This window comes from Cebus imitator, unplaced genomic scaffold, assembly GCF_001604975.1.
Source record: "Cebus imitator isolate Cc_AM_T3 unplaced genomic scaffold, Cebus_imitator-1.0 Scaffold79, whole genome shotgun sequence".
NCBI classification, from domain to species: domain Eukaryota; kingdom Metazoa; phylum Chordata; class Mammalia; order Primates; family Cebidae; genus Cebus; species Cebus imitator.
This window is the reverse complement of record NW_016107394.1, coordinates 5,856,224-5,879,406: the sequence shown is the minus strand read 5'-3', so window position 1 is coordinate 5,879,406 and position 23,183 is coordinate 5,856,224. Positions and strand designations below refer to the sequence as shown.

The following is a 23,183-nucleotide window of genomic DNA, read 5'->3' as shown; positions in this document are numbered from 1 at the left end:
GGAGAGAGAAAACAAGAAAGCACCAGTCCAAAATGTGATTTCCATTTCCACAATTCCCATATGTAATATTCCCGAGCTCCACATGGAGCTCCATCGTTAGGAAACACGAGACACTGATGATGCACCTCACTGCTCCCAACCTGTGTTTCCTCTTCTGCAAAATGGTTATATCTAACCAACAGTTACTGCAGTAAGGATTAAATGAGATATACAAGTAAAATTCTTAGTACAATGAGTAAGTCCCCAATAAATTATTAATAATAATAAAACAACAGCAACTACAATTTGTGGAAGACACTTTTTCTACGAACTTGGGGGTGGGGATATGAAACTTCCACCTCAGATCATCAGGCATTAGAATCCTCACATGTGCAGTTCACAACAGGATTCATGCTCCTATGAGAATCTAATACCATGGCTGATCTGATGGGAGGCAGAGCTCAGGGGGTAATGCTTGCTTGCCCCTGATCACCTCCTGCTGTGTGGCCTGGTTCTTAACAGGCCACAGACAGGTACAAGTCTGCGGCCTGGAGGTTGGAGACCCCTGAGTTACATGACTGTGGGCAGGTTTCCCCTTTATAAAATAGATCACTGGACTACAGTAAGGATTAAATAAAATAATGTGCTTAAAATCACAGGCAAGATGCCTGGCAGAGACACTGGTGTCAGTGGTAGTTGTAATTGTGGTTGCTGTCATTATGATTAACTTTAGTAGGCTTTAAATTCTAGAAGTAGTATCTTCATTTTACAGAAGGGGCAACTGAGACACATTCATGTTTTGCACAGGAACACAGGGTAACAGGTAGAAGGACTGGAATCTAGATCTCCTTCCCTTTACTGTTTCTCCTATACAGCATACTGTTGCAAGCAGGAACAAACAGGACTCCTCCCACCCACCTTCCTATACCTCCACTTCTGTACAGCAGGGAGCTAGCCGCAAGAAGCAAATACAGAAGTAAGGTGCCAGGTGCAATGGCTTATGCCTGTAGTCCCAGCACTTTGGGAGGCTGAGGCGGGAGGATCACTTGAGCCCAGGAGGTTGAGGTTGCAGTGAGCTATGATCATGCTACTGCATTCCAGCTTGGACGAAGGTGAGACCCCTGCCCCCAACCACCTCAAAATAAAATAAAATAAAATAAAATAAAATAAAATAAAATAATAAAATAAAAAAGGCAGGCATGGTGGCTCATGCCTGTCATCCCAGCTCTTTGAGAGGCCGAGGGGGGCAGATCACCTGAGGTCAGGAGCAAGACTAGCCTGGCCAATATGGTGGAGCCCCATCTCTATTAAAAATACAAAAATTAGCTGGGCATGGTGGTGGGCACCTGTAATCCCAGCTGCACGGGAGGCTGAGGCAGGAGAACCTCTTAAACCCAGGAGTTGAAGGTTGCAGTGAGCCAAGATCGTGGCACTGCACTCTAGCCTGGGTGACACAGTGAGACTCTGTCTCAAAAAACAAACAAAAAAGCATAAAAGAGATTTGGCAAAAAAGATCCCAATCAATCAACAGATTTAAGCTGTTCAATGTGAAACACAATCCTTGTGTTTTCTTTTTTTCTTGGGGACATGAGGTGGGGAAAGCTTTGAATAAAGTTGAAATGCTCAAAATTCCTCTGTTTACATGATCTATCTACTGTTTAGGGACTACAAGAACTTCCCAGAATCCTTTGAGGTACATTCCAATTGTCCCCAAACCCCTGATGCATCCTTTTTCTGCATGTATTTAGCTTTAGGGAGAGTTTTTTTTTTTTTTTTTTTTTTTTGAGATGGAATCTTGCTCTTGTTGCCCAGGCTGGAGAGCAATGGCATGATCTTGGCTCACTGCAACCTCCACCTCCTGGGTTCAAGCGATTCTCCTGCCTCAGCCTCCCAAGTAGTTGGGATTACAGGCATGCACCACCATGCCCAGCTAATTTTGTATTTTTAGTAGAGACGAGGTTTCTCCATGTTAGTCAGGCTGGTCTCGAACTCCCAACCTCAGGTGATCTGCCCACCTTGGTCTCCCAAAGAGTTGGTATTACAGGCGTAAGCCACTAAGCCTGGTGAAAATTTTTTTTAAGAGGGAGAAATTCTCTTTTTCTCTGACAAATTCAGCACTTTTATAACCATTATATAAACACCTTGCCATGCAAATACCTTGCCATGAAGCCAACCCAGGAAATGGTAGAGCCCAGTTTCCTTTATTCCACCATCCTCACCCCATCATTTCCCTCTCCTCTTCCTCTTGGTTTTCCTGCCTGAAGCTATAGTCTCCTTTTACAGAAAAGAGATTGGGAGAGAGAAAACAAGAAAGCACCAGTCCAAAATGTGATTTCCATTTCCACAATTCCCATATGTAATATTCCCGAGCTCCACATGGAGCTCCATCATTAGGAAACACGAGACACTGATGATGCACCTCACTGCTCCCAACCTGTGTTTCCTCTTCTGCAAAATGGTTATATTTACCCAACAGTTACTGCAGTAAGGATTAAATGATATACACGTAAAATTCTTAGTACAATGAGTAAGTCCCCAATAAATTATTAATAATAATAAAACAACAGCAACTACAATTTATAAAGTGCCATGGATTAAGCACTCTGTTAACAGCTTTATACATGGTCTCATTTAATCCTTATGACATCTCTATGAAGTATTCCAAACATCATAGTCATTTTACAGACGAAGAAACTGAAGCACTGAAGCACAGAGGTTAGGTAACTTGACCAAGGTCGTGAAGCCACTAGGTAGAAAGATGTGATCTAACCAAGCCAGTCTATCTGATTCTTAATTTCCTTCTCTCTCCTAGTCCCTAGGATCTTAAGTGTTTTGTTGCTACCAAAACATCTACATTTGATCTCTACTTCTGTCTGAGGACAGGGTGAGAATGAGAATAATTTTTAGCTTAAGTGGATTGGTATATTTCCCTTCTCTTCATGCCCACATTAAGTTTGTATTGCTCTTCTGACTTTCTAAGACTTATTATACTGTTAGGCATTCTAAGCATCAGTGATTGGCAGAAATAAATTCTGCCATGAACTGATGTAAATGTGGAAACTTAAAGGAAGATGAAATAAAGAAGGCATGTAAAGATTGACCACATCAAGAGAGTTCTTGGAGCTGGGGTGAGGTTTTAAGGATCTGAAACAGTTTTTTTCCTAATTCTCTTTTAGATTCACTTGTACTTGTTTCATCTGTCCACAACCAGGTCCCACACTGTGAAGTATGAGGACAGAGTACAATTCACGGTCTCAAATATGTGTCTTTCCCTCTCTACAAAATGTTTCCTCTGAGGGACATTACTAGATCACAGCTGGTCAAAATACTAAATCTTGATTGTCTGGCTCCTGGCCAAAATCTACAGCTACAACTCAGTGGAATAAGAATACTTAAAAAGAAAAAAAATACTTTTAAACAACATTTGATCTTCTTCTTTCTCCCCCCCTTGTAGTAATCTATGACCTCATGGCAGTGAGACCTCCACATGAAGGTGTTTAAGTTGGTTTACGGCCACTAGAAATGTTTGAAGCTCTAGGTACTACTCTGCGCCAATATCATGTCAACTGTGTTAAAAAGCAATAATAGTTTCTCACCTTCTTAAAGATTACTGCTTAAATAATGCAGAGCAACGACAGGCCTGCACAGAGTGCCAAAAGCAGGTTGCCAAGGCAAAGCTGAGGTAGAATTACGTCTTTTGGCAGCTAAGAAATTATGACATAAAGTTAGTTTTTTCAAAAAAACAACCTCCATAAATTAAGCTACTATCCTTTTTCAAAATTCAGCAAAGGTTGGGATTTATCCTTCTTCTTTCCCTCTTTCAGATCAAGTAGGAGCTCAGAGCCTCCTTTAGGGAAAGCCAAATTTAACAGCTAGATCTTATCTCCAGGGAGGTAGCTGGGGGTTAATAGTTTTAAGCATACAGTCTCCAGGCCACAGGCAAGCAATCCAAAGGCCTCTCACCATTACCAGATAAGTGTAAGTGCTTAATCTTTGCCCTGGATGTTAACAAAAACATGAAACAAAATAAAAATAGAAACAATATTGGAGCAAAAGCATAGGCTGAAATCTGTGCCAATGGTCACTTTTCCCATGGGCTCTGCTTGGAAGGTTTTCCTGCCAAAGTCTGACTAAATAAAAACAGAGTATAAAAAGGTATAACTGAACAAGGCAGCCTTTGGATTTTATTTAAACTGAGTAGTGATGGAAAGATGAATTGGTGAAAGAGAAAGTTCCACAGGCAAAGGACAAAATAAGCAAGCTGAAGAAATCCAGTTCCCCAGGTTTGGTGATGTGAGGGCTTGGCCATCAGACCTCCCTCGCCCAACGTGGGCCTGTGGACAGAGAATGAGGGGCTGCCTATTGCCCACACCCCATCTGGAGGCCAGCTAGGCTCCAGGCTGAGCTCCGTGGGATCAGGGAATACAGGGTGGTTCTCCAGGGAGACAAAGAGAGGTCCTGGGAGGGGTCAAGTCAACCACTTCATTCATCAGCTTTCACTTTAAGAAATCATCATACAAATTAATGTACTAAAATCACAGTCAGGCAACCAACATTATGAGGACTGTAAAATGGTCTGTAGAAACAGACATAGCCCATCTTGATGTCATTTATATAGGGCTTCAGTAACATCCTACATGAGAACATGTACAGAACAGGAAAGAGATGCCAGGAATGATACCTGGGGACCACTCAGAGTGTCTGGACAGCACTTGAAACTTGGGAATAATAAACTGTTTATGCTGGAAACCAGGGAGAAAAAAAAAAAACCCTACCTTTGCCAGGGAAACCAGAGGAACAGCAATCTCACAGAACCCAGCCCCAGAAGGAACCCAAATGGGAAATTAAAACCCTGGTCAAAGAATGCTTTCAGAATTTAGAAACTAGACTTGGAAGGGAGCTAAAGGATGCCTTAGACTTCCAAGGCCGATGACAAAATCTGTGAGATGAAGTCTTTGAAAGATACTGCTAAGGCTGACCTACCATCAGATTTCCAATAAACTCTTACAGGAGCCAAACTATGAGGGTTTAGTTGGAAAAATGGACAGCTCTGTCACCATTTTCAGAGATGCTGGGGGTCTTGGGGAGAAGTGCTTGAGTTATAGTTGGCTGCCATTTAATGACTGTTTAGTAAGAGACTGGGACTCTAGAGATGACGTCTTGGTAACCTCATCTTTTGTAGTCCCCTATACTCCTGAAGGAGGCAGAGTACAAAACTATGTATATTAACAGAACGCATTAACAATTTAATTGATTTAACCCCTTATTCAAATACATACCAAGTATTTATTATACACTAGGTGCTGTGCTAGACTCTGGGGCTACAATAATAATTGGAAAAAAGCCATAGTTCATGTTTTCATGGAATTTATTATCTAATGAGAGAGGACAGACAAGTATCACAGATCACAGACATCAATGTCAAACCACCACCTCTGACCCATGCTATGCAGGAGAGGACATGGGCTCAAAGTGCTCGCAGCAGAGATCTGACCCCGACAGAAAAGGCCAAGATTAGAAGGGCTAGCAGAGTTCTTTACCAGTAAAGAATGGGTGGGTGGGGAGAGCATCTTACAAGCCGCAGGAACAGCATTTGCCAAGACCTTTTGTCAAGAAAGACAACAATGTTTGAGGACCCAAAAGGTAAATGAGTGAAGAGATCTATGGTAGATGATAACACTGAGGAGGAAAACGAAGTCTAGATCATGCAGACTGAGCTCCGTAGGATCAGGGAATACAGAGTGAGTGAGTGAGTGTGAGTGTGTGTGTGTGTGTGTGTGTGTGTGTGTGTGTGTATGTGTTAAAGAGAGAGATTGATATTTTGGAAAGTGCACTCTTGCTGCAGCTGGAGAGCGGACTGGAGGGGCCCAGAGGGATGGCGGGAGGCTGCAGGCTGCACAGTGAGAGGTAATGGCGGTACAGATAAGAATGGAAATGTATAGACACACAAATACAAATAGCAGGGGAAACTGGCAGGAGTTGCGCGGTTCCACTTACACACAAAAAAAGAGCTTATGGTGACTGGGATGGAAGAGAGAACACATGGGCACATAGAATGTGCTGTGAAAATGTACAGGAAGAAATTTCTGATGTCAGAACTTATCTCCACTAAGAATAAAGTGAGAGAAGAAAGGGCCCAAGACTGAGCCTTCAGGAGCTCCAGCTTTTCGTGATGAGGTAGAGGAAGAGGAGCCTCTGAATGAGATAAGAAGGAGCATTCAGAGAGGAATGAAGAAAACCAGGAGGAGGCTGTAATAACAGGATTCCTTTTCTGGCACCACCAGATGCTAAATGATCCCTTGTGTATAATACCTTATTCTTAACACAGTTATAAGAGAGGCTGTCCATGTAATGGTTAAAGCAGGGCTTCTAAAACTGTTCTGCCTGGGCTCAAATCTTAGCCCTCCCACTTGATGGCTGTGTTACATTTAAGTGATTTAACCCCTCAGTTCCTCAGTTTCCTCATTTGTAAGGTGGGAGAGGTTAGTGGGTCCTAATTCACAGGGCTGTGTGAGGATTAAATGAGTTAACTATGTTCAGAGTACTTTGGAAGAGTGCCTGGTTTGCAGTAATAGTCACTTGACATTAGCTATAATGATATTACCTATTATATAATGCTATCCATTAAGAGAAGAATTGTAGAATAAACATCAAATAAAATGATATTTAAACTCTTCAAAATTAAAACACAGACAGACTTTCCTCAGATGAATCCAGAGGCTAAAACAAAACAAAACAAAACACAGAGAATTATATCTAAATTGAGCTTAAACCCAAAGGTCACAGCTGGGCAGGGTGGCTCATGCCTGTAGTCCCAGCACTTTGGGAGGCAGAGGTGGGGAGATCACTTGAGCCCAGGAGTTCAAGGTTGCAGTGAACTAGGTTGGCACCTCTGTACTCCAGCCTGAGCAACAGAGTGAGATACTGTCTCAAAACAAACAAACAAAAAACACACCCGACGTCCAAGGTCATCCTGAAGCAGCCAGTGCTCATTTCTAATGCTGCCAACACTTGTCAGCTTTTGATGGGCAAAGATCGTATCACTAAACCTTCTTGAAACTTACTACAATGCACTAGATCCAGAAGGATGCTTATTTATTGATACTTATCAACATATGCTAAAGTAGTGGTCCCCAACCTTTTTGACACAAGGGACCGGTTTCATGGAAGGCAGCTTTTCCACGGACCGGGGCAGGTGGCTGGATGAAACCACACCATCTCAGATCATCAGGCATTAGCTTCTCGTAAGGAGCACACTGTCTAGATCCCTTACACGTGCAGTTCACAATAGGCTTGGGCTCCTATGAGAATCTAATGCTGCTGCTGATCTGACAGGAGGCAGAGCTCAGGGGTAATGCTAGCTTGCCCTCTGCTCACCTCCTACTATGAGGCCCAGTTCCTAATAGGCCATGGACAGCTACTGGTCCATGGTGGAGGATTGGGGACCCCAGTGCTAAAGAATGCCTACTGAAAAACTGCTTTTTAGTACACATATCTCAGTGACTTTTGTACTAATCCCTCTCCAATTCATTTAAGTATGCCCATCTGCTAAAACCCAATTCAAGTCCTAACTCATTCATTCATTCATTCTTTTTTTTTTTAGATGAAGTCTCACTCTTTTTGCTCTGGCTTGAGTGCAGTGGTGCAATCTTGGCTCATTGCAACCTCTACCTCTCAGGTTCAAGTGATTCTTGTGCCTCAGCCTCCCAAGTAGCTGGGATTACAGGCACGCACTAACATGCCTGGCTAATTGTTGTATTTTTAGTAGAGATGGGGTTTCACCATGTTGATCAGGCTAGTCTTGAACTCCTGACCTTCAAGTGATCCACCCGCCTTGGCCTCCCAAAGTGCTGGGATTACAGGTGTGAGCTACCATATCTGGCCTCATTCATTCATTCATTTGTTTTTTCCCCTTGAGACAGAGTTTAGCTCTTGTTGCCCATGCTTGAGTGTAATGGCACAATCTCGGCTCACTGCAACCTCCACTTCCCAGGTTCAAGCGATTCTTCTGCCTCAGCCTCCCAAGTAGCCGGGATTACAGGCATGTGCCATCCCAGCTAATTTTCCGTATTTAGTAGAGACAGGTTTTCACTATATTAGTCTGGCGGGTTTCACTCCTGACCTCAGGTGATCTACCTGCCTCAGCCTCCCAAAGTGCTGAGCCACTGTGCCTGGTCCTCATTCATTCTTTAGCTCATTTATTTAACTCTTTCATTCTTAATGCCTTCATTTCTTTAACCCTTTCATTAATGCCTTCATTCCTGTAACTCCTTTATTCATCCCTTCCTTAACCATGCCAATCTAAAGTGATCTCTTAGAACTCTGAAGGTAGTACTTGTTATTTTACCATCCAACTCATCCTTAATGTGATCGCTTGCATTTCAACACATATTTCAGACATTACTGAAATTCACATTTCATTGCCTGACAGTTTTCGAGGTTCTGGAAATAAAGAGATGTATAAAATAAGGTTCCTATCATTAAGGAGTTCCCACTCTAATAAAGAAGACAGAGAGTGAACCAATAACCAGAACACCATGGTGCTCTGAAAACAATACACACGTTGTGTATTACAATGAAGAAGGGAGTCAGTAATCAGCGGGAAGACTTATCAGAGGAGGTGATATTTGATTGGCACCTCGAAGGATAAGTGGGAGCTAACCAGGCAGAGTGTGTATGTGTTGGGGGTAGGGCAGAACAAGAAATGAAGGGAAGGGCATTTAAGGCAGAATAAAATACAGTATTTGTGTGCAGTCCAACTGTGAAGCCAAGCCTTGTAAACAGTATATGGGAGGGATCTAGTCTTTATTTCTGGAAACCCACTCCTCCACTTTCCAATATAACTTAGTACAGAGTACACAGATATTCAGTGGATATACTTGTTTTATGTATAAATGAATTTAATTAGTAGTGTGCAAAAGGAAACACTTAAGTGATGTTTTTTGGCAATGTGTTGAGAAAAACAGAACTGCCTCAATATATTGTTATAGTAAGTCTAAGTGATGAAATACTACATAGCCATTAAACATGATGCTAAAAAGTTTTTAAGGGCATTAATAAAATAGTTAAGACATGACATTACACAAAAAGGCTGTAAGGACTGTGCTGTCCAATATGACTACTAGAAACTGGCCGCTGAACTTGAAATGTGGTTAGTCTGACTTGAGATGTGCTGTAAGTGTAAATTGGATTCCAAAAGCTTAGTATGAAAAAAGAGAACGCAAAATATTGTATTAATAATCTTTAAAATGTTGATTGCATGTCTACAAGATATTTTGGATATATAACTTGGATTTTATTTGAATTAAATAAAATATATTATTAAAATGAGCTTATCTGTTTCTTTTTACCTTTTTAAAAATTGACCGCCAGAATATTTAAATGCATATGTATGGCTCATACTCTTACTTCTATTGAAAGGTGTTGGTACAGATGCTAAGATCTGAATTAGAAAAGAAATACAAAGAAAACTGACTAACACAGCAGTGATTTTTTTGTGCCTGAATTATGGGGCTACTATTTCCCTTCTGTATATTTTTTAAACTTTCAAATTTTATTCATTGGGCACATACTACTTTATAATCAAAAGGGGTAAATAGAAATAAAGAAGACCCATGTAAAAACGAGTACAGAGATCTCAATTTGGTTCAGAGACTTGGTTGCTGGAAGAGGGGAGAGGCGGCGTGGGGCTACCCAGGTGCCTTTCAGTCGCCAGTAGAGGGTTAGTGCACAAAGGATGTTGGCCAGCTGTTCTCCATCCTGACTGGAGGCAGAAAAACGTGGAAATGGGTGTTAACCGCAGGAGGGGACTGTAAGTTAAATATAGGGAAGAATTTCCTGAAGTGAGGGTGTTTAAACTCTGGAATGAGTTATGGAAGAAGCCTGGTCCCCAAAGGTCTTTTAAAATACTACAGATACCCACATGCCTTGTGTGTTCCTGTCTAGAGGCAAGAAGATGACTTGTCAAGGTTCCTTCTGAAACAGCTATCTTAGAGTAAATAACTCCAATAAAACTTTCTTTTTCATTTATTTTTGACTAGGCTTAACTTTTCCTATTAGGGGTGCCGGCCTGCAAGAAATGCTCTCAAAGGCAAGCCTATCTGATACAGCTACCTTAAGTAGGACTCTTGAGACTTCAAAGACAATGTTATTTGATCTAAATTTAAAAACCAACGTCAGCTAGACAAAACATGTTTTTCACTTCCCTAGAGGATCATCTGCCAGATTTCAGTTCTGAATCCAGCCTAAGGATGATGGAAGGAAGGGAGGAGGGTAGATCTGTTTCTAAAAAGCAAGGCATCGTAAAGATTTAAATACTGGATACTGCCTCACTGGTTTGGTGTAAAAGCAGAACTACCATATCATTACTTGATTTTAAGGGAAGTAGACTGGCTCACTTATTCTAGATTTTCATTACTCTCAGTTTACTGAAAAAACATTTTCCTAAAATGTGTCAAAGTTCTTAGGTATTTTCTTCTTCTAATACTTTTATTTAAAGCTATAGCTTGATTCTACTTACCAAAAGGAATAGAAGACTACATTAGAAACAGGTCAGCAGAAAAAAATCAAACACCGCATGTTCCCACTCACAGGTGGGTGTTGAACATCGAGAACACATGGACACAGGGAGGGGAGCATCATACATTGGGGTCTGTTGGGGGGGACTAGGGGAGGGACAGCGGGGGGTAGGGAGCTGGGGAGGGATAACATGGGGAGAAATGCCAGATATAGGTGACGGGGATGGAGGCAGCAAACCACATTACCATGTGCGTACCTATGCAATAATCCTGCATGTTCTGCACATGTACCCCAGAACCTAAAGTGCAATAAAATATATTAAAAAAGAAAGAAAGAAAGAAAGAAATCGGTCAGCAGAAGCACTATTTGGAGATTTTACCACTAAAGTGAGATGGCCTCACATAAAGCCACGAGTTGCTTCTCCCAACATTAAACATTGGTGTTTGTTAAACACTACAGTACTTTGGAGAAATATTCTAGCATGCTTTTGACCAAGGATACTTCTCAAGTATCTTTGTCTCAAGCCCTGTCCTCTTATTAAGGTCACTGAGATTGATTCTGTCTCTTTAAACATAGCTTGCCTGGTCCTAAAACAAAATAAGTCAGCCCAACATTGCCCTCCACCACTGCAGCAGACCACACACTAAAGTCGGGCCTCACCTCGTAAGACCCAAACCACAGCGGGAGTGAGCAGTGTACAGGAATATTTCTGCACATCATGTCCTTCAAAATATTTAATGTGTCTTATCTAATAATCTAGATTGTACACTAAACAACTGTCAACTAAGCAAGGGCAGGGAAAATCTTACACTTTGGAATCTTCTGTTGTCTCTTGAATAATCTATATGCAGAAGAGATACTTAATGAATTGTCAAATGCAAAAATAATACTTAATAATACTTTCCACAGTTCATTTTAGTTTATAAACCACTTTGACAGACATTATCTCATTTGGCCTACAAAAGCTATGCTTGGAAAATATTTCCCAATAACTGGTGCTATTAACTCCATTTTAAAAAACTGATACTCAGAAACAACTTATAAAATTAAGTGACAGAGGCGAAACTGGAACCTATATTTTCTGATTCCCAAATCTAGCGTTCGTTCCTCTGTATTACACTGTCATGCATGAAAGTATTACAGAGTGTAAGCTTTATAATCAGGAAAAATTAAACTTAGGATAAAAAATTCTATGAAAAAAACCAGAAAGATGGCTTTGAAATCTTGCTTTTATCTTCTTTTTCTTCTTCTTTTTTCTTATTCAGAGAAAAGAACATGTCATTCCAGGAAGTGTTCCACAAACACTATGGGCAAATGCACTTTAGGCCACTACCCAACCCATACACTTCCTTCTTCCGTGTTCCTGTTTCTTAACCAATGAAGATGAAACAGAAACATGATCATTTTTGTTTCTTTCAGTCTTAAAGTTCTTAAATTCTTCCCAAAGTTTTATGACTTTTAGTTTCCTCCCTCTCTGAGGTAAATGGGGTAGAATAAACAACGAAGAATGTTTCCACCAGGCCTGCTGCCTAATTTTGCAGTGTATCTTTCCAGTGCTCTGGATTTGACTCTGGTGGGTTTCCCCAAGGAAGGTAGGAGGCACTACCTACAGAGGTGGCACAGGGACAGGAGAGCAGGGGATGGGCGGAGAAGGAACAGAATGGCCATTACCCGAGAAAAGGCACTGTGACATGGTAAAAAGAATATGGGATTAGGAGTCAGATACTCTGGGTTTCTGGTCCCAGTTCCATCACTTGTACCATGTGATCTTGACAAGTTGCTTGGCACTATGAGTCTCAGTTTTTTGGTTTGTAAAATAGTGGTCATTATTCTTGCCCAGCTACCCTCACAGGGTTCTTGCAAGCTTAAGCAAAAATAGAAAGTTTTGCAAGTAAGAGATTTTATTATTCGTAACTTCTAACTATGGGTGAGTTACCTAAGAAGGCAGGTAGCAAAAAAAAGTTTGTAGACAAACAGATTTGTAGGGTACTTATCTCTAAGGCCTCAGAGTGGTCTTATAAAGGACATGGGGAAAGTGAGAGAGACGTAGACAGATGGTAAATATTCTGCACCATTAACATACTAGAGAGCAGGAGCCAAAATATGAACAAGAACCATATTCTATACCTATCTGTAAGATGACCATAGATGTCAAAGTAAAAACACCTATAGCAAAGGATGAATTTGATTTTAAAAATATATAGATAGTAACTATGATTCATTTATTTATTATAAAAGCTACTGCTTATTAAGTATTACTAAGTGCCAGGCAGTATGCTAGGTACTTACATATTTAATTCTTATGACCACACTATTAGGTAGGCACATTATCCTCATTTTATTTAGGTAAAGGGATTGAGGCAGACAGCTTAAACGTGTTTGAGGTCACAGAGACAGTAAATGGTGGTGCTGGTATTCAAATCCATAGTCCTCGTCTTTCCACCTCATTGGGCCACTGTTTCTTAACCTACTCTGTCCTATACCCCAATCCTCAGCTGGCCAAATTTTCTTTTGCTCCAGGTCCACTCTCCACTGAAATGTCATCTCCTTAGTGAAGGCTTGTCTACACCCCTCACACCAGGAACTAAAGGGCTTCCTATGAATGTTCAAAATAACTCATCTATTTTTCTTATAGCATGTTATACTTTTTACTTTTCAGTACATGTTGTTTGTTCCTGTTTCACTGCCTTGATTAGACTGTCAGCTCCGTGAACACAAGCTCAAGGAGCATATTCCATGAGTAGAACTGCTCAGATGGTCTCTTCATTGCCTTCTCTAGTGCTTCCATAATGCCAGGCTGGGACCACAGAGATGACTAAGACATGGTCCCCAGACCCAAGCTGCTCAAAAGCCTAGTGGGTAAGCTCGCCAGAGAAGTGGATCTAAGCTACTGAGGGAATACATACTTATCTCTGTATCTGCCACTGTGGTGTTGGGTGAGTGAATGAATGAGGTAGGATATGAGCTGAATCTTGAAGTGAGAGCGACATTAGGATAGGGCAGAGGAAGGGTCAGGCTATTCTGGGTAGTGGGAACTTGCCTAAGTAAAGAACGGAGGTCACAAATGCGAGTGCTAAGCCTGGGGGTCAGTTGAGAAAGGGTGGGAGAGTGGTGGAGAGACAAAATCGAGGCACTGTCTCAGGACCCGGATGCTGGGGCCCCACCACGCAGCCCATTCACAGCAACCTCAGCACATAATCTCTTTCAGTTCTAAACTTACCGCCTTACAGGCAGCCATCAGGCAGCAGCTTGCATGCACATTTTTCCCTGACCATAACGCAGCACCCACATTGGCGGTGCATGTGCACGTCAATCTGAGTCTCGGATCACTTTGCAGCAATAATAAAAGAAAAATGGGATGTTTAAATGACATTCTGGTGACTTTTAATCAAAGTATTCAAGAGCACAGATTCTAAGCTGAAATTCTGCTTTTCAAAATTGTGTTGCTTGGCAGTTATGACTAGGTTATAATCTTAGGACAAAAAAATGGGCACTCTTTTTGGAAAGACCTGGCATAAATCACTGAGAGCCGTGGCCTATGCAACTGTGTTCATAAAAAAATGGGGGTTCCTTTTAGAATTAATCAGGCCAATCATTCTGATATTAGCTAAGAACTTCTCATAACGTGGAAGAAAAAGAATTACTTCATTAAAAGGATTTTTATCACAGCTTTTTCTTTACAAAATAAAACAAAACAAGCTGTCACATAACTTTGAAGCTTACCATAAGGAGGAATTCAGTGAATGCACTGATCCTCAGCCAGTATGAAATCCTCAACACCAAAAGAACATACAGCAATTTGCTTCCACAGGGACCCATCTGTGAATGGTAACAACCACACAGAAAATGGAAGTGTTTTGCTTTACAAAAGATGTAAGAGCCTCCCTTAGGAACCTGAGTTTTTTTACCCTTTGCCCTAAGGAGTGCGGGCTTGAGATGTAAGTCCTCAGTCCACGGTTGCTCTCGGAAATTCTCAGATTTCCTCTGAGACTCAAAGTGCTTGTTCCGGCTTTGTTTAGCTTTGTGACTTCCAGCCTGGCTTCCTGCCATGATCTTTACTTGGAACCGATATGTAGCATTCGTTTTGCAGTGCTTTGCATCTACTTTAGTAGTCTATTTTTCATTACAGTACCATAAAGTGGCACATTCCTGTTCACTCAGTGTTAATGTGCTTGGCACAGCTGGCACAGAGGGGCACAACATTTATAAATGTATGAGCTTGGAGCTTAATAGGTTTGCTACATCAGTGCCAGGAGACCTAAATTCTAGTTTTATTGCTACAGGTTCATGGGTCAACTATGCCTGGAAAGTCAATTAACTTCTCTATACCTTCGAACTGAGAGTTGCTAGAAATGACAGTGTTTTAGGAGGAGAAGGGCAGTCAGGTTGCAACGAAGAAGTATTTCTATGAAATAATTTGAGTAAATTGTCTACAGAGATCTCAGAAGAAAGGGACCTAATCTCTAAGGTTCCAGTAATTTGTTGTGATTTGTTTCTCATTCCAAATGTCTTTTCATTTCTAATTTTGTTTGTAATTTTGTATTCTTTTTCTTAAAAAGGATTGCCAAAGAACCACAAAGCCCAGATTCTCCTCATTCTTAAAATGAATTTGCATTTCAGCCAAGGTGTCTATTCATTGCCAACAAAGCTGCTGTGTTCACAAAGCAGCTTTTCTTAAACTGTTCCCTCTCTTTGAGGCAATGAGGTGAGGACGGTGGTAGGAAGGAAGGAAGAGACAGAGCACATTCTACACAGAGGAACAGTGAGCGCGACCAGTCAGAGACAGGAAAGAGCTTGTTTGCATAAGCACACAGAGGCCAGTACAGTAACAGGATGTGAGAGTGGAGAGGGCGTGGTATCAGATGAGGCAGAGGCTAAGTAGACTGGAAAAACCTTGGATTTTACTCTCGCCACTGAAGCTGGAGAGTGGTTAAGATAGAGGCAGGACAAGAGTGAAATCAGGGAGACAAATTGCACTGGTGCAGCTGTTTGGGTAAGAAAGGTGGTGGCTTGGACCGGAGTGGCAACAGCAGAGATGGGAGGTGAACACATTGATACGTATTTTGCAGGTAGTGATGACAGGGCTTGCTGATGAGTAAGAGTAGCTCTGATAGGAGGGAAGAAAAGAAGGGGATCAAGGATGATTCATTGGTTTGAGCAACTGGGTAGACAGGGTCCCATCAGCTGAGAGGAATTATACTGTTGGAAAGAGTGTTTTAGACTAGTTGAGGCTGAGATGCTTGTCATACTCCCAGGGACAGAGTCAAGGAAGAGCCTGGCTATCCAGAGTGTGCAGGAGAGGTTACACTGCAAACAAAACTTTGGGAGTCATAAGCATATAGATGGTTTTCAAAACGATGGGAATGGGTGAGAACACAGAAGAAGAGAGTAGAGAGGAGGTGGAGGAGGAGAGAAAAAAAGAGAAGAGAGTAGAGACAGAAAAAGGGAAGAGGGCCTAAGGTGGGACAATGGAGAGGCCAGAAGCAGGAAGCCAGGAAAGGGCAGTCCTGTGGACGCCAACGAGGAAGAGTGTCTCAGAAAGGCAGGAAGGGCCAGCAAGGCCAGGTGCCACTGAGATGCTCAACAGGACAAGGACAAAAAGTGACCTTTGGGTTTGGGTCTACATTTGGAATTCAGTAGACACCAAGCTGGATAAAAGGAATTTCAGTATACTCATAGAACTAAAAATCAGACTGGAGTGAGTTAATGAGGAATTGGAAACATAGAACAGCGACAGACCTGAAAGCATTATAGAAATTAAATCAGTTGTTAAAAATCTATACTCTTTCCAGCAATAAACAAAAAACATCAGTTTTTATCTAGGTTCCACTCTCCCCAGCAACAAACAAAAAACACTATTTTTTACCTAGGTTCCTTTAAGACAGAGATACTTCCTCGATTTTATATAAACCGTTCTGGAGAATAGAAAAGAAGATAAAGATCCACAATTTACTTGACGAGGCTGTTATGACCTCATCATGTTTGGTCATTCTAACCAAAATCAGACAGGGATTTTATGTGAAAGAAAAACCGTAAGCCAGTCTCATTTCAGTTTGCAGATGGGGACATTCTAAAAAATTAGCCAAGGAATCCAATAATGTAGGAAAAAATAACACATCATGACCAGGAGGCAAAGATAGTTTAACATTAGAAAAATGTAGTGTTATCTCAATAGATTCAAAACAAACATTTGATGAAATTCAAAATATACACATTCATGATTATAAAACAACTCTTAGTAAACTGAGAATAGAAAAATTCTTCCTTTTGCCAATGCAGGATAACTACCCAAATCTATAATAAGTAGAATACTTAATGGTGAAAAATTAGAAGCATTCTCTTTGAAGTCAGAAACAAGACAAGGATATCCACTGTCACTGCTCCTATTCTGTAATAAAACAAAGACAAGAAAAAGTAACAAAATTATAAAAATATAAAAATAGAAGCAATACCATTATTCACTAAAAATATGATTATATACACAAAAAAAATCCAAGGGAATCAAAACAAACTATTGTAATTAATGTCAGAAAGGCTGCCGGAACACATTCTCAAAATACTAAAAATCAGTGGTATTCCTGTATACCCGCCACAAAAAATTAACTATTACAATAAAAAAATTTATAACAGTAACCAAAACTGTAAGCTAATAAGACTAAATATAGGTGATGCATAGGCCTTTAGGTAGAAAATCATAAACTTCACAGAGGTATGTTTTAAAAAAGCAAGCGATATAATATGTTCATAGTTAGGAAGACCCAATGTCATAAAGCTGTGACATCACTCGAAGACTCACAAGTCAAGAAAAGCCAAGAGTTTTGAAGAGCAACCTTACGCAGGAGCTTTTCTCTACCAGATTTTCAAGAAAGTTGGAGGCATTTTCCTTTTCCTTCCTATGAAGGAACATGGCTTAGGAGTTAACACCCTTGGCTCTTTCCATCCTCTCACTCTCTCAGAGGAGGACAAACCTTTCTCATTGGTGAATTTGGAGGGCAAAATAGCATCTGTGTATTCTTGGCTCAGCCTTATCTGGGCTCCTGCAGAGAAGTCACTTGATCACTCTCTGACAATGTGGTAAAGGGCCTGCCTCTGTAGGGAAAACCTGTCGCTCTCTAGTTCACATTGTGATTATGAGGATAAGTTTAATTTTGAGTGATACTTTGCAAGCCCGTTTTATTACAGGTCTAAAGCCCCATTTTCCAAGCTGCGTTATCAATAGTAAAATGAACATTTTGATTTTTAGTTCATCCTCAAATCTCAAAAAGACTTTTAGAAATTACATCTTACAATAATTAAAAATGATACTAAGTGATGGATAGTCAAATAAAGGAACAGAACAGAACAGGGAGTCTGGAAATGGATCTATGTGGATAAGCAAACTTGGTTTACAAAAGAGATGCCATTATCATCAGTGGAGAAAAGACAGACACTTCAATAAATGGTACAGCGACAGTCTGCTATCTGTACTGAGCAAGATTCATTCAGTGTGATTAATTAGCGTTGCGGGTTGCCACTTTTCTCATCATTTTAGGTTATTTGCCATTGTGTTAGAAAACCTCTCCATGAATTCTATGCCTTGTTTCCAACTGGACCATAAATCTCTTGGGGACAGAGCTTGAGCCTTCTTGTTTCTCTCCAGAGCGCCTATCACAGAGCTTTACACAGAGCCTAAATAAATGCCTGCCAGCTCACTTTTATTATTCTTATGACTTTATATTAAAACTTAATTCCTCTCTCATATTCCTGAAGGCAGCCGGGTCCATATCCACACCAAGCTTTAATAATTATTTTGATGCTTTGAATGGAATTCTTTAAACAGTTGTGTATTTGCTTAACAGGAGTCCTATCTAAGACCTGACATCTGGAACTTGCCATTTTGAAAATCATATGGGACAAAAATACAAAACATCAAAGTGAAGACCAACCACAGATTTTTTACTTTTCTGAAGCCACAGCAGAGGAAATCAAATTTCAGAGAGGTAGAATTTCAGATCTACACAGCAGATGATGAGAAAAATACCTGGAATCAGAAGCTAGTGCTGCCCCCAGCTGCCTAACTCTAAAGGCATGTGATTTTGTAAGTTATGGCCCACTACCCAAGGATTCAAACTTCAAGAATTACTAAATGGATACAGCCAACAGCTTTCCATTTAAGTCAAGTGAATGAATCTAACGTCTTCTTTGTATCAGACTTCCCTGTCCCCTTCTCTTTTTAAAAGGTCCATGTCTATCCTGACGGAGCACCCTCAGCAGCAGCTTGCCCTCACGGTTAAACAGGTACGGACACCAAATACAAGGAACACTTTAGAATGTACCTCCTGGTCTCAGACTAAGTCCTGATCCCCCAATCTATTCCTTATTTGCTTTCTTCCCTTCATGCTCACAGCCACGGATCCTGATGCTCATTCTATAAACAGGCCCTTCGCTTGTTCTTTGGAAAGCTCCGAGGGGCTCTGGGTCTCCCTTACCGTGAATCATACAGGCTGTCTTCAGTTTATCTCTCCAGCAATGCCCTCAAGGGCTCCTTGCTCAGCCAACTTCCCAAAGTTCAAGTAACATTCCCTCGACCCCTCCTCATTTCAAGGGGACTTCATCCTCCTTAGCCAGATGGGAGCTTAGATCTACCCAAGTGTGATGGCGCCTTTCGTTTTCCTCAGATATCTCATTCCAGAAGAAAACTCTGAGGCAGGTGTGGAGCAATGTGGAAGGCAGAAAAGATTTTCAGGATCATTATCCACATGACAGTTCCTGGTTATCAGAGGGAGAGGTACTCACCACCTGACCATGAGTCCATGTTCCATGAAGTTTTTCAGGTTGGGAAGGGTTTGCCGCAAGTCTGGAGTCCCTAGTCCATGCTGATATCTTAGCTGGGAAGGTGAAAAAACAGAATTAAAGATCTTTTGCAGGTTGTAAGCTTCCGAAAAATGAACCACTAAACAAGAGGAAATGTAAATGTATGATACTATTATCGGCCTCACAGTACTATCCACTTACTGGGTATTAGACGTATGGCATGTGTATGAATACGCACACTCACTTAAATTACGATGGTATTTATTGTAGCCTCGTCATCTACTTACTGTTCTCTTGCCCCCTAAACTTAGAGAAGACTAACAGTGACCAACTGTGGAATCAGGATATTTCAAAGACCGCTGTATCTAGCCTTTTTTTCTACTCCCAGACCTGTGGTAGGGTTTGCTAACTAACACCAACTCCAAGGACATATACCAGAAAACCAGTGTTTCTTTTTAGATACTGCCAGCCTCCCTTCTTTCACCAGCCCTTTCCTTTGCATAAACAAGGGTAAGGACCATCCTGCATTCATCTCTGACTCCAACAGTGTCTGGCATAGTGCTAGTACTTAGTCAATGCTCATTAAACAAATAAACTGCGAGTCACTTTTGACAGAGGCTGTGTTCTGTATTTCTCTTGAGTCTCTAATGTTCCTCTTTGTCCAGACAACAGCACATAGCTGCAGAGGTGATATAGGGAAACTTCTGGCTTGTGGGCTAGATTTGTCCTTTGACATATTTCTGCTAGAGGTCAATTTTCTAAAATGAAGTGTCTTTCTGAGTACTTTGGATAACTTGCTCATGGTTTTTATCTGTCTGCCCTTCACTTCCTTTCACTGTGTCTCTGAGTATCACCATTTGCTTCCCTAACTGACCATAATGGAGATTGTGGATGTGCATATTCACACACATGCTCATCCACACATCAAACACACAGTAAGTATACAACACAGCTCTGCAAAAATGTTTTTCAAATGACATATTACACATCAAGAGAGTTTACAGACTTTATAAAATGTATGCTGGTGTACAAATGTGAAGGGGTGTCAGTCTTAAGGTTTAACCCTTTCAGCACCTAAATTTAAGAGTGGATAAGTCAAACTTAAAAATATCCCTCTCTTAAAAAATAAAACCACAAATCATGTGAATGGAAAGCAGGCCTTCAGAGTTAGACAACAGGGGGCATAAACAAAGACCTACTAAAAACAATTTTCTTTTGTTTTTAGTATTTTTGTTTCAGTATTCCACTGATTTTTCTCTGCTTGGGTGACACTGAGAGAAAGAGTTAACACTCACTGATTCTGGGCTTTTTAAGAAAAACCTCCAAACCTAACAGGGTCTCCTGAATGGTTTCAACGGATACACACATAAAGTAAGGAGGTAGAAGCATACAATGTTAAAACTAAACGGTATCTTGAATATTATTTCAGCCAATCCTTTTCTTTTACAGATGAGAAAACTGAAGCCCAGAAAGGGGAAGTAAATGATCCGGGTCCACATGGTTCAATGGCAAAGATCTGATCAGCCAGGGCCTCCTTTTCACAAACCATGCTACTCTACCATCTACCCCAAAGTCTGAGAAGAAAATTGGTAACAATACTTGAGAAAGCAGAAGGAAAATATTCTTTTCGTTTTTCAAACTTAGCTTGGTTGACTTAAATCACCTCCTGAGATTTGCTGACCTTGAATTATAAGATCTACCCCATATTAAATGACATCATTTCTTATATTAATATAAATGCATTTTCCCAAACATTGATAAAAGCAAAATGGCTGATATCCCAACACGACATTCCTGAATTCATTGTTTCAATAAGAAGTGAAATTGTTTACACATGGCATGGAAATTTTACCTGTGATTCATACTGAAAAATATTAAACATCAAGAAAAAAAATACATACTGAAATAACACTAAGATATGCATCTCTGACTGCATACACAGACAATTGTCTGCCCCAGGTTCCACAATGGAAGATGGGTGTTGAACTCAGAGACCACAGTGAAAATTTCTCTCCAAGTCGGATTTTAACAAAGAAAGAAAAACGTGGGAATTAAGCCTCCACCTGGGTCTTAACTCTCCATTTGCTGCATAGCACTATTATTTTTTAAATTACAGAATCTTTGGTTTTTATAGCTTAAAGAGACCCTGGAGATCATCTTTCTAACCTTCCTCCTCTTATAAATGAAGAAACTAAGGTTCGGGAAGACAAGAGTGTCCTGCCCAAAGTCACAGAGACAATAAGCGACAAAGCCAAGGCTAGAGCCTCTTCATAACAGTTCCAAGTTCTACCATATTACCCTTTTAATTTTCCACATAGATAACTAGAAAATAAATGCATACATAACACATATATTATCATTAATAAAGTATAAGTACTGTTTAACAAGTCTAAACCACAATAAAGGATTTATAAAAAAAAAAAAAAAAAAAAAAAAAAAAAAAACAGCAGCTCTCTGCTCTACTATCTACCCCAAAGTCTGAGAATACTTTTTAGCTGTTTCTTCTTTACCTTCAATATTTCTAAATACCATGCATATATTAAGATTTCTTGTTCTCCCTTCCCCTCCAGTTACAGACATCATCTACTATGCTCCCACCACGAAGGATGAGAATTTGGCACTCTTACACCACTTTGCTCTCACACAGACATTTTATTCTCTTTTCCATACATTGTCTACTGGCTTTTCATTAAAGAATATGAAAACCTGGCCGGGCGCGGTGGCTCTTGACTCTACCCTCCCACCCGTAGTTCCCTCCCCCATCTTCTCAATACAGTCCATATCACATTTTAAATTACATTAATATTTAGTGTTTACCTCATTATATCTACATAAATAGTGTTCTCTGCTGAGCCATATGATGTACTGTTCCTTTATTGGACTTTTTCGTTTGTTTTACTGGAAGTGATAACTGCCATCTTTTCCACCAGTGGAGCTTTTCTATATATCTGTCACTACATACTCCCCAAATTCTGGCAAAAGCATTAAAACTGGCTGGGCACAGTGGCTCATGCCTGTAATCCCAGCGCTTTGGGAAGTCGAGGCAGGTGGAGTTTGAGAGCAGTCTGGGCAACATGATGAAACACTGTCTCTACCAAAAGTACAAAAAATTAGCCAAGCATGGTGGTATATGCCTGTGGTACCAGCTACTCAGGAGGCTGAGGTGGGAGGATCGCTTGAGTCTGGGAGGTTGAGGCTGCAGTGAGCTGAGATTGTGCCACTGCACTCCAGCCAGGGTAGTAAGAGTGAGACCCTGTCTTAAAATAAAATAAAATAAAATAAAATACTTTAAAACTCTTCTCAATCGAACTAAACACATCATGTAATTGATCAAGTCCATTTTGCTCTTAGAAATATATTTCCTGAAGCTTCCTTTCTCTGCTTCAACCTGAACTGGCTGCTAGCTAGGCCTGCTGCATTATCTTCTTACAAGTTTCCTTCTCCATCATGCTGGAAATTTTATTTACTTTTCTCCTGTGCTGAAGCTGTTGGTTCCCAAATTGTCTTCTTTCCTGATCTACTGCCTCATCTTGGTGGAGTGTATCCTATAATATCTTTCTGGGAAAGGATAGCATGGAAGATAACTTTATGACACCTTGAATGTTTGAAAATATAATTATTCCACTCTTACACTTGAATGATAGTTTGCCTAGGTATAGAATTCAAAGCTGGAAATAATTTTTCTTAGGTATTTCCAAAGTATTTCTTTACTGTCATTTAGCTTTGCACGTGGCAACTGAGAAACTTGATAACATTCTGGTTCCTGATTTTTTTTTTTTTGAGACAGAGTTTCACTCATGTTACCCAGGCTGGAGTGCAATGGCGCGATCTCGGCTCACCGCAACCTCCGCCTCCTGGGTTCAGGCAATTCTCTTGCCTCAGCTTCCCGAGCA

The 23,183-nt window shown here is 40.6% G+C and overlaps 1 protein-coding gene and 1 long non-coding RNA gene across 6 annotated transcripts in view; one reads left to right on the top strand and one right to left on the bottom strand.

The window, feature by feature from the left end:
- The window catches only part of UVRAG (UV radiation resistance associated), a 309,856-nt gene that overhangs the window by 9,168 nt on the left and 277,505 nt on the right, over positions 1–23,183 (bottom strand). For 4 of the 5 annotated variants that reach the window (XM_037740137.1, XM_017533023.2, XM_037740138.1 and 1 more), the window contains one exon: positions 19,273–19,364. In XM_037740137.1, coding sequence (XP_037596065.1) covers positions 19,273–19,364 — 92 coding nt within the window. Of the gene's footprint in view, positions 1–8,224; positions 9,743–19,272; positions 19,365–23,183 lie in introns of those variants that run through there. The other variant, XM_037740139.1, reaches the window with a different exon arrangement.
- LOC119471947 lies at positions 19,122–21,709 on the top strand. The gene is made up of 2 exons (XR_005201046.1): positions 19,122–19,264; positions 20,740–21,709. It is a non-coding gene; the product is annotated as an uncharacterized LOC119471947 (long non-coding RNA).